Source organism: Otolemur garnettii, unplaced genomic scaffold (genome assembly GCF_000181295.1).
Source record: "Otolemur garnettii isolate 467f Iridium unplaced genomic scaffold, OtoGar3 scaffold00074, whole genome shotgun sequence".
NCBI lineage: Eukaryota > Metazoa > Chordata > Mammalia > Primates > Galagidae > Otolemur > Otolemur garnettii.
Window position 1 is genome coordinate 5,773,351 of NW_003852469.1, and position 15,384 is coordinate 5,788,734.

Here is a 15,384-nt window from a genome sequence, read left to right on the forward strand (position 1 = left end):
CAGAAGACCAAAAATCACATTATAACAAAGATATCTGTACCAGAATGTTTCTTACAGCCCAATTCATAATTGCTAAGTCATGGAAGAAACCCAAGTGCCCATAGACCCATGAATGGATTAATAAATTATGTTATATGTACACCATGGAATGTTATGCAGCCTTAAAGAAAGATGCAGACTTTACCTCTTTCATGTTTACATGGATGGAGCTGGAACATATTCTTCTTAGCAAAGTATCTCAAGAATGGAAGAAAAAGTATCCAATGTACTCACTCCTACTATGAAACCAATTTATAGCTTTCATATGAAAGCTATAAGCCAATTATAGCCCAAGAAGAAGGGGAAAGGGGAGATGGAGGGGAGGGGTGCGGGGAGGATGGGTGGAGGGAGGGTAATCGGTAGGACCACACCTACGGTGCATCTTACAAGGGTACATGTGATATTTACTAAGTGTAGAATATAAATTTCTTAATACAATAACATAGAAATCTATGTTAACCAGTTTGATGAAAATATTTCAAGTTGTATATAAAACCAGCACATTGGACCTCATGATTGCATTAATATTCATAGCTATGATTTATTAATAAAAAAAAGAATGTGCCATTTCCTCCTCTCAGGGGTCCATGCCCAGGAGGAATGCCAATAGAAAGCAGCATCCCTGGTGGTTAAGGGTGCAAGACTGGAGGCCAAGTGGTATGCACCTTGGCTTTGTCACTGATTAGCTGAGTGGCTACAAGAAAGTCATCTTCTCCCTGCTTTGGTCTCCTTTTCTGTAAAATGGAAGTATAAATGCATTATAGTAACTATGCATGGGATTGCTGTGGGGATTGATAGAATCTACATTGATATTAATATACAATTAATCAATATCATAATAATTGAGCCCATCAATTAGTGCAAGTACAGTCTTTGAACAGCACATTCTAAGCATTGGGTAAGAATTAGCTACTATTGTTTTAGTGCCAAGCTGGGGTTTTCTGAGTCACTGAATTTCATTCCTTTAGAAAGAACCTAGTTTACACAGTCTGAATGCAATGCTAGGTCAGGCCACGCTAAAACATGGACATGAACTGGGCCTCCCCTGCCAATGCTGAGCCTTCTCTGGAGGGGTGGGTAAGTCTGTCCACTGAGATCAGGTGACTCACCTGGCCTCTTCCTTTCTCATGCTCACTTTTTTTTGCTCCTGTTCGATCTCAGATGGCATCAAAGAGCTTCTATCCCACATGAGGGGAGGTAACCATCGGGAATATGCTGGGCTCCCCACGCACTTGGGCCTGGTTTCTCAGGGACTTTAAGCCAAACTCAGCAGTCAGAATCCAGGTCCCCACCCCTAGTCTTGGCCTCAAGACCACCTGCTTGAGCCAGACCCCTCCTTGCCACCTGCCAACCCCTGCCCTCCCCCATCCTCTCCAGCAGACCTTGATTCTGTCCAGAGGTCTGGGAGAAAGAGTTGCTGTGCTTGATCTGGCCTGTCAGTTTCTCTATGTACAAATCAGCTGACTGCTGGCTTTGGTGGGAGAATATATTTAAACATTTTATAGTAAAAGGAGGTAAAAATAAAATTGGCCTACATCAAGAAACATGGGCCAAAGTTCTGACTTGGTTGCTAACACAGAATTTTAAACGAGTCATTTAGATTCTCTGAACCTTAGTTTTTCCCGTTTCTAAAATGATGCTAGAGTCCTGGTATCAACTGAGTTTGTAAATTTTGAAGAGGGAATGACCCAATGGCTCCTGTTTCCGGACATTGCCCTCTCTCTAGCACACTTGGTTTCCACATCTTCCAGTCTGTTCTCTGTCTTCCTTCTTTACTCCCCCTGAGCCCTTTCAGAAGGTACAGGACGCTGGAGAAATGTGTGACTGGATGAAAGGCTTGTCCCTGAAAAGCACTGCAGGCTGCGGGGCACTGCTGCCGGGTGGTCCGGAGGGTCTGCCCTCCCTCCTCCTGCACGAGCTGGGAAAACACCAGCAGGGCCCAGCCTGCCTCCCTCCCTGGCAGCCACAGGGGCAGGACCTACCTCAGGCCAAATATAACCGCCTATCCAAGCTGCCCCCCAAGTGGTTCACAGCTATGCTGTGCCAAATAACTTTCAGGAAAGTGTCCATCAGAGGAGGCCTAATCAGAAGTCCTGGAACACAACAGGTTTGGGGGGAGTCAGCCTCTCTGGGTCCCCAGGCCCTGTCTAGTGTTACAGGTCAGGAGAAGGGCCAGAGTCTTAGCCCTCAGCCCACCCCGTGCCTAGAAATTGGCTCTGCCTCCTGCTCAGGTGAGGCAGATGTCCATCCTGGATATCATCATTTGGGGGCACCATGAGCCTACCATGACCTCAGCTTTACGGCAGGCTCTGAGAGCTGGAGGGGGCTGCTGGGGGAAGGTCTCAAATGGTTTCCGGCAGGCAGTGCAGGGTGGGAAGGTCAGAGCCTCCTTCCCTAGACAAACAGCCCCCAATGTGCCTCCTGGGCGAGGGCCTCTGTTAAGCTGTTGAGCAGACCAGGCTCTGAAGGAGAGTGGCCACCCAGTTAGAGAGCAGGGAGACTTCTGCACATGCAGGCCTGCAGCCTGGGGCGCTCCAGAAATCAGCAACCGAGGAGGGGGTGAAGGGGAGGTGAGCAGAGCACTGCTAGCAAAATACTCTTGGGTTCCTGTTGCCCCATAAGTCTCCCCAGTGGCTTCTTTGGATGATGAGCACTAGTGAGGGGCTGGAGGAGGCTGAGTTATCATCTGCCACTGAAATCTCCCAAACCCTAAGCTCTTTAGGTTCATAGAAAGGCCTGCAGGGAAGGCCGGCAGCACTGCCAGAGTAGGGGAGTGAGGCCTTTTTAAAGGATCTTGGGACAGAGGGAGGAATAGGATATAAAGCTGGAAGGGGCTTCAGAGTGAGATAAAGGACATAGGAACATCTGAGACCTGGGTCCCTCAAAGAAGAAATGGAGCTCAACTCATGAGGCTGGAGTGGCTTCCACCTCCTCCTCGGTGTCCTCCTCCCTTGTCACTGAGCTGCTCACCCCTAGGAGGGGATGGGCAGGTCTAGCCAGCCCTGCTGCATCACCAGGAGTTTGTTAGAAACCCAGATCTTAGGGCCCACGCAGCCCTATTGAAACAGAATCTGCATTTTAACAAGATCCTCAATATCTGAGAAGTGCATCTCCAGCAGGCCAGAGCCTGGCCCTGCCCCCACACCTCTCCCTGGCCGCTTTCCCTTCCCCTCTTAGCTACATCTCACACACCCCACAGCTCTGCCCTCTGTCAACCACCAGCTGAATAGTCTAGGTCTGACTAATTCATGCCACTATGGGAATGGCAGAGGGTCGCATAAGGTGTCCCCAAACTCATGTAGCATGTTCATATTGACGCATGACAATAATCTTAACCCAAATGCCACATGGAAAAACAGTGAGACCGGTGGAGGTGCTGCGGGGAACCCCTGCAGGGAGGCAGTGGCCTGTGATCCAGGCTTACCCTGTGTGTATGGTGGGGGGTTAAATCTGCCCTTTCACCCCTCTCTCTGATGGCTCCCTCAGGAGAAAAAAAGAGAGAAGCCAGGAAACAGGGTCCACTGAGCAAGGAATTCTGGAAAAACCATGGGACATGACACTTGGTCCTCTGTCTTGCCTGCCCTCTTCATGCCATGAGATTGGAGCATATTTTCTTGGTTTCCAGTGTCAGCCAAGACAACGGCACCCAGACTCTCAAGGAGCCTGATTTGTTCTCAAAGCCATCTTTCTTTCCTTCTTTTTTGGAGACTGAGTCTCACTTTATCGCCCCCGGCAGCTACCTCCAACTCCTGGGCTTAGGCGATTCTCAAGCCTCAGCCTCCCAAGTAGCTGGGACTGCAGGTGCCCTCCAAAACGCCCAACTCTTTTTTGTTGTAGTTTGGCCGGGGCCGGGTTCAAACCTGCCACCCTCAGTATATGGGGTTGGTGCCCTGCCCACTGAGACACAAGGGCCGCCCATTTATTTTTTGTTTTTGAGGCTCACTTTGTTATAGTAGAGTGCCATGGAGTCACAGCTCATAGCAACCTCAAACTCTTGGGCTCAAGTGATCCTCTTGCCTCAGCCTCCCAAGTAGCTAGGACTACAGGTGCCTGCTACAACCCCCGGATATTTTTAAAGATGGGGGTCTCGCTCTTGCTCAGGCTGTTCTCCATCTCCTGAGATCAGGCAGTCCACCAGCCTCAGCTTCTTAGAGTGCTAGGTATACAGACGTAAGCCACCTCGCCAAGTTCAAAGTCATTTCTGACTATCCCAGTAGACAGGTGTTTAATGGACACCTGCTATGTGCCCAGCGCATGGTATATGAGGGTGGGCACAGAGTTTGAAGCCAGAACAGCCCATGTTATCAGGGTGCACTCGAGCATGTTACCTTCATCTCTGAACCTGAGTGTCCTCATCTGCATAAAATAATTCCCCATGGGCCATACAGAGAGCCACAGACTCACCACGGAGGGGCTAGAGTGCGTGTTCATCTTTTTCCCATCTTCTCGCCCCTCTCCTGGTGTGGTGCAAGAAAAGGTGAAGCCAGGCCAGGAGCTTGTATAGGGACCAATTCCAGGCTCTGGTCACCCTTCCTATACTGGGGGGACAGCCGCAGAGGGAGGTGAGGTGGGTAGGAGGATGGAGGGTGATGCAGTTGGAAAACTCCACTTGGGGCGTGGGGTTTAGGGGCCTTCACTTCCCATGACAGCTCTCTAGTCTCTGCAAACCTAAGGCTCCTTCCTAGAAAAGCAAGAAATTGTACTAGAGGTCTCTTCCAGCTCTTGCAGTTTTAAAATGTGTAGCAAAGCAACGTAAATGTTTCAGTATAACATGAAGCTCAGAAATAAAAAAAGATATAAAATGACACTTTCCCTACCACTGAATCTGGCTGAAGACGAGAAGAAAATACACAAAGAAAACAGTAGCAAACAGTGCGATGAAGGGTTGGGATCATGGGTTCAAACATATATTTCAACTAAAAGGAAAAAAGAAAGACCCAAAGTTCTTATCTGTTATACTCAAGACAGAGCTGGTAGGCTCTCTCTCATCATTTCTCTTCCTGTTATATACCCTCATATTAGTTTATTATTGTTATTAGCAGCAGTTGTCAACCTGTGGGTCGTGACCCCTTTGTAACAATGAAAATATATCCTGCCTATCAGATATTTACATTACGATTCATAACAGCAGCATAATTACAGTTATGAAGTAGCAACGAAAGTAATTTTATGGTTGGGGGTCACCACAACATGAGGAACTACATTAAAGGGTCATGGCATTAGAAGGCATTAGGAAGGTCGAGAACCACTGCTCTAGAGACAGGATTTCTGTCATCCAGGCTGGAGTGCAGAGGCATCATCACAGCTCACTGCAGCCTCGACTCCTGGACTCAAGGGATCTTCTCAACTCAGCCTCCTGAGTAGCTGGGACTACAGGAGTGTGCCACCACACCCAGCTATTACTGCCTTACTGCTGCTGTGACAAATTAGCACAAAGTTAGTGGCTTAAAACAACACGATTCATTATCTTACAGTTCTGGAGATCAGAAGCCCAAACTGTTTTACTGGGCTCAGATCAAGGTATTGGCAGGGCTGTGCTCCTCCCTAAGGTCCTAGGAGGCAACTGGTTTCTTTTCCTGTTTCTAGAGGCTGCCACACTCCATGGCCTGTGTTTCTGCTCCATCCTCAGAGCCAGCAATGGCTCTCGTCACTCTGACTGTAATTCGGGGTCACATTTCCTTCTATGAATCTCCTGCCTCCTTCTTCTACATAATAAGGACTCTCTGACTCTATCGGCCTCACCTGGATAATCCAGAACAACCTTCCTATCTGAAGGTCAGCTGACCAGTACCTTTCATTCCATCTGCAAGCTTAACTTTCCCTTGCCATGGGGATAGCACATTCACAGAATCTGGGGACTAGAAAGTGGCAGTCACGGGGGGTTGGGAGCATTATTCTGCCTACCACAGCCTCTTTGTGCCTCCCTGGTCGCCCTGGCACATTTTCGCCTAGTTTAAGCTGCATGAATGCAGCAAGGGGAAGAGGACAAACTTTCTACTGCGATTTTCCTTGGGACTCCTTGACCCTTTCTGGATAATTCTGCCAGCCATGAGATGTCTCATAGTCACTGAAGCAGGACAGTCAGCTAGCAAACATTTATTGAACATGTTATGTCCACCAAGAACTAGGCCACACACAAATATAAGGGGGACACAGTCCCTGCTTAGGGAGCTCACAGCCCAATAAAGAAGACCCATCCACATAGCCCACATATAGAGCACAAAGGGAGGAAAGGTGAAGCCAGTGAGGCAGAGTGCCCTGGGCTGTGTTCTCATTCTGCAGGGAGGTCTGAGGCCAAGGTCATGGTGGAGGACAGAAGGCCATTCTCAGCTCCAGCTCTCGATTTTTAATTTTTTTAATTTATAAATGAGTACAAGAAAATTCACCCTGTTCTCCTCTCCTCCTTTCCTTCTCCCAATCTGCTGTCTCCCTCTCACTGAGCGGAGATAATGGCTCTATTGAATAAAGAAAAAAATGCAGTAGAACCTCCATAGCTGACCACCTCCCTACATCGAACACCTTACGTTGACCTAATTTTCATAGACTGGACATGCACCACATGTGTGTGTCAGTGCAGTAGACCTAGTGCCTTATGTTGACCACCTCTGTATGTTGACCAGGTTGCTATAGTCCTTTGGGTGGTCCACTTATAGAGACCCTACTATATATGTATATATTCTCCCAGATATATTCTGTATGCTAAAGTGTTCAAATGTATTGTGTAGATAATGTGTGGCTTGCTTTCTTTTTTTTTTTTACACAGTGGGTTCATTCTATAATACATTTTGCAATTTAGGCCAGGCTGACCAAGTTGAAGATATGTCCCCACTTCAGAGCACTGTGTATTTCTAGGGCAAATCTTTCAACATGGAATAGCTGTGTCAAAGGATAGGCTCAGTGTTAATTTTGACAGATATTGCCAAATCGCCGTGTGAACAGTCATGGGTTGCTTAACAACAGGGACACATTCTGAGAAATGTCATTACGACAATACAGAACTGACTCCCTTAGTAAGAGAACAGCTGTCCCCGACACTCCCACCAACACTGAACACTATCCACCTTTGCCAATCTGACAGGTCGAAAAGGGGCATCTCAATTTGATTTTGATTTACATTGCTTTTTTTTTAATTTTGTTATTATTTGGGATTCATTAAGGGTACAAAGAATTAGGCTACACTGATTGCACTGGTTAGATAAGTCCCTCTTTGATTTGCATTTCTTTAAGTGTTTTTTCAATAGGAGTAGCTGTATTATTTTTGTTTCATTCTGACAAAGCAACAACTAATGCAAAAATTTATGATGTTTATTTTATTTATTTATTTATTTGCAGTTTTGGCTGGGGCCAGGTTTGAACCTGCCACCCCCGGTTTATGGGGCTGATGCCCCACTCCTTGAGTCACAGGCATCCCCCCTGATTTGCATTTCTTTAATGATAAGTCTGGTTAAACGTTTTTCCCCTGGTGTCTGTTTGTGCTTCACATCTTTGAGCCATCTGGGATTTATTTTGTTATAAGAACAGAACTTTATATTTTCCAAATGGCACATCAGTTATTAAATAATTCACATTTTCCCCACTGCTTTGAAATGCCACTCCACTATAAATTTTACCCAAACCTTACACCATATACAAAAATTAATTCATACTGAATCATGGATTTAAGGGTAAAGTATAAAAACTTTAGAAGGCAGCATACAAGGGCATCTTCAGTACAAGGCTAGGCAAAGAGTTCTTAGGCAAAACACCAAAACCACAACCTATAAAGATTAGTAAACTGGACTTCACCAAAATTTAAAACTTTTATGCTATTAAAAGGATGGAAACACAAGCTACGGACTGGGAGAAGGTATTTCCAAGCTGCCTATCCCACAAAAGTTTATAGACTGAACACATAAAGAACTATCACAACTCAACGGTAAAAAAACCAGAAAATTCAATTACAAGGTAGGCAAAAGGCCTGAATAGATATTTCACCAAAGAAGAACTATGGATAAAAAATAAGTACATGACAAGATGTTCAACATTGTTAGCCATTTGTGAAATGCAAATTAACACCACAATAAAATAGCACGGTGTACCTATTAAACGGCTACAATAAATATAGTGGTAACATCAAATGCTGGCAAGGATGTGGAGAAACTGGAACTCTCAAACGATTGCTTGTGGAGATGCAAAATGGTGCAATCACTCTGGAAAATAATTTGGCAGTTTCTCATAACACTAATGTGCTTACCCTGTGACCCAGCAATTGCCCTCCTGGACATTTATTCCAGAGAAATGGAAGCTCGTGTGCACACAAAAACTTACACACGAATGTTCACAACCCTTGCACGCATAATAGCAAAAAAATTCCAATGTTCCTCAAGGAGAGAGGGATTGAACAAAATCTGGTAGATCCATATAATGGGATAAAATTTAGCAATAGAAAGTATAAACTATTAATACAGGCAACAATCTGAGTGGACTTCAGGAACATTATATTTAATAAAAATAAATAAAAAGCCAATCTCTAAAGTGTACAATGTACGATTCTATTTATATAACATTCTATAAATCAGTGGTTCTCAACCTTCCTAATGCTGCAGCTCTTTAATACAGTTCCTGTGGGTCGTGACCCACAGGTTGAGAACCGCTGCTCTAAAGGATAAAATTTTAGAAATGGAGACAAGACTAGAGTTCACCAGAGGTCAGTAACAGAGTGAAGGGTCCTAGGTGTGCAAATACACATGTGGCACCCAGGAGCCCTTCTGTGGTGATGAAGCAGCTCTGTGTCTTGATTGTGTATGCATGCATATTATATACCTACGTGATAAAATTGCATGGAGCTAGACACACATAAATGAATACAAATTCTAAAGTGAGGAAAACAAAATGAGGTCTGTAGTCTAGTTAACAGTAACATACTGATGTTCATTTTCTTTTTTTTTTAATATTGCCCTACAGTTAAATAACATGTCATTGGGGGACACCAGAGGTATTATTTTTGCAACTTCCTATGAATGTATAACTATTTCAAAAGAAAGCATTTGAAAGGTTTTATTTGTTTGCTTTAATGAAGAGATCTAGGAAAGATGAAAGAAGAAAACCAGTTTTTCCCCTCACACAGGTGGTTTTCTTGGGCAGTAGTTTTTCTACAATAACCTATCAACTTTCCCTCCTCCCCAGACGCACAACATACCACTGTTTCCAATGAGACTTAATGGAAGGCGTCTTAGGCCAGAAAGGACACAAAATTTGCATAAAACTAGTTCAAAAGAACATCAGCACACATTGTTTCCAGATTGCCAGATGTTAACATTCAACCGGTTCACTCATGTTGTGGGACCTGGCTGTCCCACAGAAACTCATTGTTTCTGCAACCTCTGAAGTTACGCACATCATGTGCCTACATACACCAGTGTTTATTCCCTAAACATATTCTCGTATACAATCCAGTGCGATGTTTAACCAGTAATTTTACATTAAATCAATACTTTCATTGCTCCTGCTCCCAGTAACGTCCAGCAAAGCAGCCAGCCTGGGTGGCAGGCACTAAACCTACTTGTCATGTTTCTGAGAGTCTTAAATTTAGTATTTCTGCCTTTGCCACCAATCTCCCCTCATCCCGGGCACCCAGAATCCTCATCTATAAGCTGTGGTGCCAGGGGTTGACCGGTTTATCTGTCTGTGAGCAAAGGCGAGTGTATTTCTCTTGGGCGTCCTTGTTCCAGAGAAGGGTCTCATCTTCTATCGCGGGTAGGTCGGGGCGGAGGTGATTCGTTTTGGTTTCCGCTCCCGACCTGGGAAAGGAGGAGGGAGGTGAGCATAGGAAGGAGGGAGGCGAGCCAGAGGAGAAGAGGGAATTGGGGAAGGAATCCTCCCGGGAAGAGGGGCGCGGACAGTGCCAAGGACTCGCCTTTTCCGCCGGGTCACCTGGAGCGCGAGGCAGCCAATCCGCGGCGCCGGCCGGGTCCCCGCGGCCAATGGGAAGGCGGCGCGGCGCGCTCCCCCGGGGCTATAAGCGGCGCCGGGCGGTGGAAAGTGAAAGTGGTGCGGGCCGGGCGGGAGCAGCCGCCGCCAGAGCCACCCGGGACCCGAGCTGCCCGAGCCCAGCCGCCGGGATGCTCAGGGCTTCCGAGCTGTGGCCGGGGGAGGCGGAGGCGGCCGCTCGCAGCCCCGGGGCCGCTCCGCCGACCCAATCCAAGCCGCTCACCTCCTTCCTCATCCAGGACATCCTGCGGGACGGCGCCGAGCGGCGCGGCGACCACCCAGGCAGCCCGCGACCCCCGCACCAGCCGGATCCGAGGCGCGACCCTGCGCTGGAGCCGGGGGGAAGAGGCGGCGGCGCTAGGAAGCCGAGGGACGAGCCGACCTCCTGGCCCCACGCCGGTCCCGGGGAGGCCGACACACCGGCCGAGATCGAGCCAGGTGAGCCGGGGAGGCCGGGCCGGGCCAGGCAGGTCCCGCGGGACGGGTGGCTGGGTCCCAGGGCGACGTCGGCTCGAGGACAGGCCCCAGCGGACCTCCCGGAGCCGGGATGCAGGGACGCGAGGTCCGGCGGCGACAGGAGGACAGACCTCCCCGCCTCCGCAGCCACCCGCGCGCCTCAGAGATTCACCCCGAGCCGCAGCGTCAGGGCGACGCAGGATTTTGACACCCGCGTGACTCGCCCGGCTCGGTGCTCTCCGCTCTGCTCGGCTCTAACGCCAGCGCGCAGGCCGGGCGCTCTGTCCTTCCAGCTGAACACCCCGACCCGCGCCACCCAGGGGGACACCAGCCCACGTCACCCGTCGGCGGTGACCTGAGCTGATGATAACTCATTGATACTGAACCTGCAAAGACTCCCTTTCCTTCCCAATCCCCGGGGCAAACAGTAAATCTGGGCGTTCCCTTCGGTGTTTTGGAGATAACACAACCGTCGCAACATTCACAGAAGATGTATTTTCTTTCCCATCACTTCTTAGGAGGCAACCTAAGGGCTCCTTCGGAGAAAGGGGGATTAAAGCCCCCAAATGGGGTTGCGTTTGCCTCTCCTGCGCACAAGCCCTCTCTTGCCTACCTGGATGCCTTTCGTCCCGCTTTCTCTGGAATTTGATTGTCAGTGTCTGTCTTTCCTGCCGCCCTTCTCCCACCTCTCCCCAGAACACACATCCACAATTCCATTTCCTTCTACTCGGTAATACGGCAGAAAGCTCAACCACTTAACGCCTCTCTAACGCCGGGCTCTTGCTGATTATTAGAAAATGAAAACATAACGTACACACTTACTCCTCGCTCACTGCAGAGCGTCCCTCAAGTCATGTGAAAAAAGTGAAACGTATCCAAGATGACAGTGGGCTGTTTGTTCACTCTCTGAAGAGATAAGGGTGGATTGAATTCTGTTCTCTTTCCCGCTAACATGTAACTTTTTCCTTCCCATCTCTCCTTCTTCCCTCTCCTTTCCAGATGGGCACTTTGGGACTTATCTGCTGGACTGTGAAGATGCGCCAAGCCTTCCCCAGACCTCCAAGCAGCCGCAGAAGCGCTCGCGAGCCGCCTTCTCCCACACCCAGGTCATCGAGTTAGAGAGGAAGTTCAGCCATCAGAAGTACCTGTCAGCCCCCGAAAGGGCTCACCTAGCCAAGAACCTCAAGCTCACTGAGACCCAAGTGAAAATATGGTTCCAAAACAGACGCTATAAGACTAAGCGGAAGCAGCTGACCTCCGACCTGGGAGACTTGGAGAAGCACCCCTCCTTGCCTGCCCTGAAAGAGGAGGGCTTCTCTCCAGCCTCCCTGGTCTCCGTGTATAACAGCTACCCCTATTACCCCTACCTTTACTGCGTGGGCAGCTGGAGCCCGGCTTTCTGGTAATGCCAGCTCAGATGACAACCAGGTATGATCAAAAATTGCCTTCCCCAGAGTGTCTCTCCGGAAAGCAAAAGGGGCCAAGGTCAGGAAGCAACCAGGAGCAAGAGGTGCACAGACCAAAGCGTTGGAGGCTGGCCTGGAAATCCCAGCATCTTCTCTGGTGGGCCACTGACAGATCTGGGACAGTGAATGCTTTAATATCTAAATAGTTCCCCCAGTGCACACTGTACGTCATTTTTGCTTTTAGCTACCTGTTTGAAGGGGGGGAATTAACTGCTGTCTCCAGCACTTTGTATGATTTTGAATGAGCACCTGAGGTTCCTGTGTCTACAACTCCATCCTCTTGTGCAGCCGAGCAGCAACTCTGAAAGAGCAAACCTAAAAGTACAGAGGACAGCCAAAACGAGGGTGTCACCCACTGAATTAAACTTAAGTTTTTGTTGGCCTTGGAATATGACCAAGGTTTCTCTCTGTCCCTGTAAAATTAAGAGAAAACAGGGTCTCAAAGAGAAAGCCCTCATGCTCAGCACACATTGGCATGGGACATGCGGAGGGGTGGGAGGAGCTGAAAATATCAGCTTCCTAGTATTCCTTTTAAAATACCATGCCAATTTAAGTATTTACAGGGTGGCCCAAACAGAACAAGATGCACTCACTGTGGTTTTAAGACAAGCTGTATAAACAGAACTCTACTGCAAGGGGTGGGGCCGGGCCGGAAGAATCTCCACATGTCCAAGACAGGGGCCTAAGGACAGTCTCTACTCTGCTGCTGGGGCCATGGCACTTTTTATTAGCGAAAGGTGGACTGGCCGCTTCTGAACTGTTTTGTCCTGGACTAGAGAATTTAGAATTAAAAGTTTCCTGGAGTTTTCAGGCTATAATTCATACTATATCATGACAGATGACATAATTCTTTATAATATGGTCCTTCCTTCCCTCCTTCTTTTCTTATTTTTTATTTGTTTGTTTGTTTTCCTACAGCAATCAGCCTCTAAAGGGCTTTATTTCAGTCCTGAATTTTAGTCTGGCCATACCTAAAATTTGCCTTCCTTTTTTAGCCTGAGATCTAAATAAGGAAGTCCCCCCTTTTCTTCCTTCCAAAGTTTTATCTGTCCTAGGTTTAAAAAAAAAAAAAGCAAGGGGCAGTTTCTGAACTGGCTAAAAGACATTTCTCAAACTAGCAACTCTATTTCTTTCCTTTAAAAATATATGGCATTAAATCTCAAATCCTATTTAAAGACCTGCCAAGCTCAAGGAGGTCACCACTGCTTTTATTGGTCTTTCTGGTGGCTCTGTTGTTACATTCAAAGTCTGACAACCCTTGAGAATCTTTGCAGCCAGACAGAGGAGGTAAGAGGTATTGGGTTTTCACAGAGAAGGAAGAAGGCACTATAAAATAAGGGCCAGCATCAGTGAGCTGTCCTAGTGGAAAGAGAGAGCTTGGGGCAGGGTATAGAAAGGAAGGCAGCCTAGGCCTTAGGGAGCACAGTCCACTGACTAAGCAAAGGGTACGCTGACAGCACTTTGCAGAAAGACTAAGGAAAAGGCAACCATTTTCAAAACACAACACTGTGGCTTCTATCAGAAAATAAAGTAAGAAACTATCCAAATGTTTCAGGAATTGTGTTTAATGCCCATCAGGAGTCCCCAGAAATGGGTCAACTGGAATGAGCTCAAAGAGGATGAGCAGAGAGCAAAGGAGAAATCTGACGGTCCCTCCATCTCCATCCTATTATCTCAGGTGACCTGACAAAGGGAGGATAATAACAAAAAATAGTTCTTGTGCGATAGCCCAAGGTCTGGAATTTCTCTTGGTCCCACTAATTCTGTCTGGTGATCAACTTTTCAACTTTCTCCTATTAAAAGAGTCAATTTACTATTGGGGTGGCAAAACAGCCAAAGTAAATAGATACAAAATTGGCCATTTTCACCCCATTTTTCTAAGATTTGGGCTCCACAGTGAAATATTGTTAAATACCACGTGCTGTGCTGCTGACACCCACCACAGGACCACAAAAGGCAGAGCGTTCTAATTTGCTTTCTTCTTTTCCACACCTCTTTGAAAATTAGTGTTTAGTGTTCAATCTCTACTCAGTACTTTTTCTCTCTCCACCTCTGAATTTAATTCCTTCAACCTGCAATTCTGCAAGGATTAAACATTTCACTGTGATATAGACTGCGTTGCAAAAAAAAAAAAAAGAGGTATTTTTAAAAATTGTTTGGCTGTGAATCCATATGCTTTTTTCCCATTGGAACAGTCATCAGCCTCTATCTGAACCCGTATCAAGAAACATTTGGAGAATTAGCATCTGCCAGGTGAACTGGGCAGTGCTCTGAACCATTTCACCCAGACACCCTGTTTCTCCCCTGTTTAATAAATTAGTGTGGGCTCTCCACGTATAACAAACCCTGCTTGGATCTGTAACACAAGAAGTCTGTGACTTGAAGTTTGGAAAAGTACCCCCACCAAACTTTATTTTTCTATGTATTTTTGCAACATATGGGTGTTTTTAAAATAAAGTATCTATGTCTTTATTAGGCCTATCTGTGTGTGATGTTCAGCTTCCTAAAAACTGTAGCTATTTACGCTTACCTATTTCTGGCTACCACGTCCCTCCCCCTCAATCCATCTGAAAAACCTATGGTGACCAGAAAACCAACAGCTGCAGCTTTGCCAGCAGCCAATGACTGTGTCCTCCATTCCCGGTAAAACATGGAGAGGGGAAAAGACTTTTCTTTTATATATATATATATAAATTAATAATCAATTTGATCAATTAATTAATCAATCAATTAATTGATTATTAACAATCAATTAATAAACTGAAGATGAGTTAAGATTAAGCTTGGGTGCTCTAAAAGGCTGTTTCCTGTATGGTTGGTCTCCCCAGTCATTGTCTACAAGACTCTGGAAAGTCGTAGGAATATGCAGGTGCAGACTCAGGCCCAGCTTCATCTCCAACGTCGTAGTAAGGGACTGTACATCATGGGGCAAAGTCCTATGCTCCCCTATGCCACCTGGACAGAGCCCAGGGAGAGTGACCTCCAGGGTGTATCCACGTTGTAGGAAAAGACTTTTCTTGTGTCTCCAGTTTAACCATCGCCTGCTCCACCCCAGGGATATGTTTTCTTTTCTTTCTTTCTTGAGACCATCTTGCTCTGTCACCCAGACTGGAATGCAGTGGTGATACCACAGCTCCCAGGAACCTCAAACTCAAGTAATCCTCCCACCTCAGCCTCCCGGGCAGCTGGGACTACATGCCTGGCTAATTTTATTTATTTATTTATTTTTCTTTATTTAGGGGTAGAGAAGGAGTCTCACTATGTTGCTCAAGCTAGGCTCAAACTCCTGGCCTCAAGCCATCCTCCTGCCTTAGTCTCCCAAAGTGCTGGGATTACAGGCGTGAGCCAGCACGCCTGGCTTTGTTTATATTTCTTGAAGGGAATACGGGGACCACAGCAATACTTCTTTAAAAATTCCCTTTCCTGTCCCACTAGCCCCTTGGGCTACAACTTC

General features: G+C 47.0%; 1 protein-coding gene and 1 non-coding gene across 4 annotated transcripts; one reads left to right on the top strand and one right to left on the bottom strand.

Moving 5' to 3' along the window:
- Positions 1-10,139: 10,139 nt before the first annotated feature.
- Positions 10,140-12,259, top strand: NKX3-1 (NK3 homeobox 1). 3 transcript variants are annotated; one of them, XM_012807712.2, is made up of 3 exons: positions 10,140-10,267; positions 10,409-10,446; positions 11,464-12,259. In XM_012807712.2, exons 1-3 carry the CDS (start codon positions 10,140-10,142, stop codon positions 11,868-11,870), a joined length of 573 nt encoding a protein of 190 aa, XP_012663166.1. In that variant the 3' UTR covers positions 11,871-12,259. The 3 variants fall into 3 exon arrangements, with proteins under 3 accessions (XP_012663166.1, XP_012663167.1, XP_003794011.1); XM_012807713.2 differs by having other exon boundaries at positions 10,140-10,180; XM_003793963.3 differs by having other exon boundaries at positions 10,140-10,446.
- A 2,469-nt stretch (positions 12,260-14,728) lies between these two features.
- Positions 14,729-14,932, bottom strand: LOC111726669. Its single transcript, XR_002774386.1, has one exon. It is a non-coding gene; the product is annotated as a small nucleolar RNA SNORA73 family (small nucleolar RNA).
- Positions 14,933-15,384: the final 452 nt, after the last annotated feature.

Excerpts from the sequence above, each read along its gene's own strand:
- NKX3-1 (XM_003793963.3), top strand. The coding sequence starts at position 10,140 with ATGCTCAGGGCTTCCGAGCTGTGGCCGGGGGAGGCGGAGGCGGCCGCT. Across the intron at positions 10,447-11,463 it reads ACCGGCCGAGATCGAGCCAG|ATGGGCACTTTGGGACTTAT; the intron begins GTGAGCCGGGGA and ends TCTCCTTTCCAG.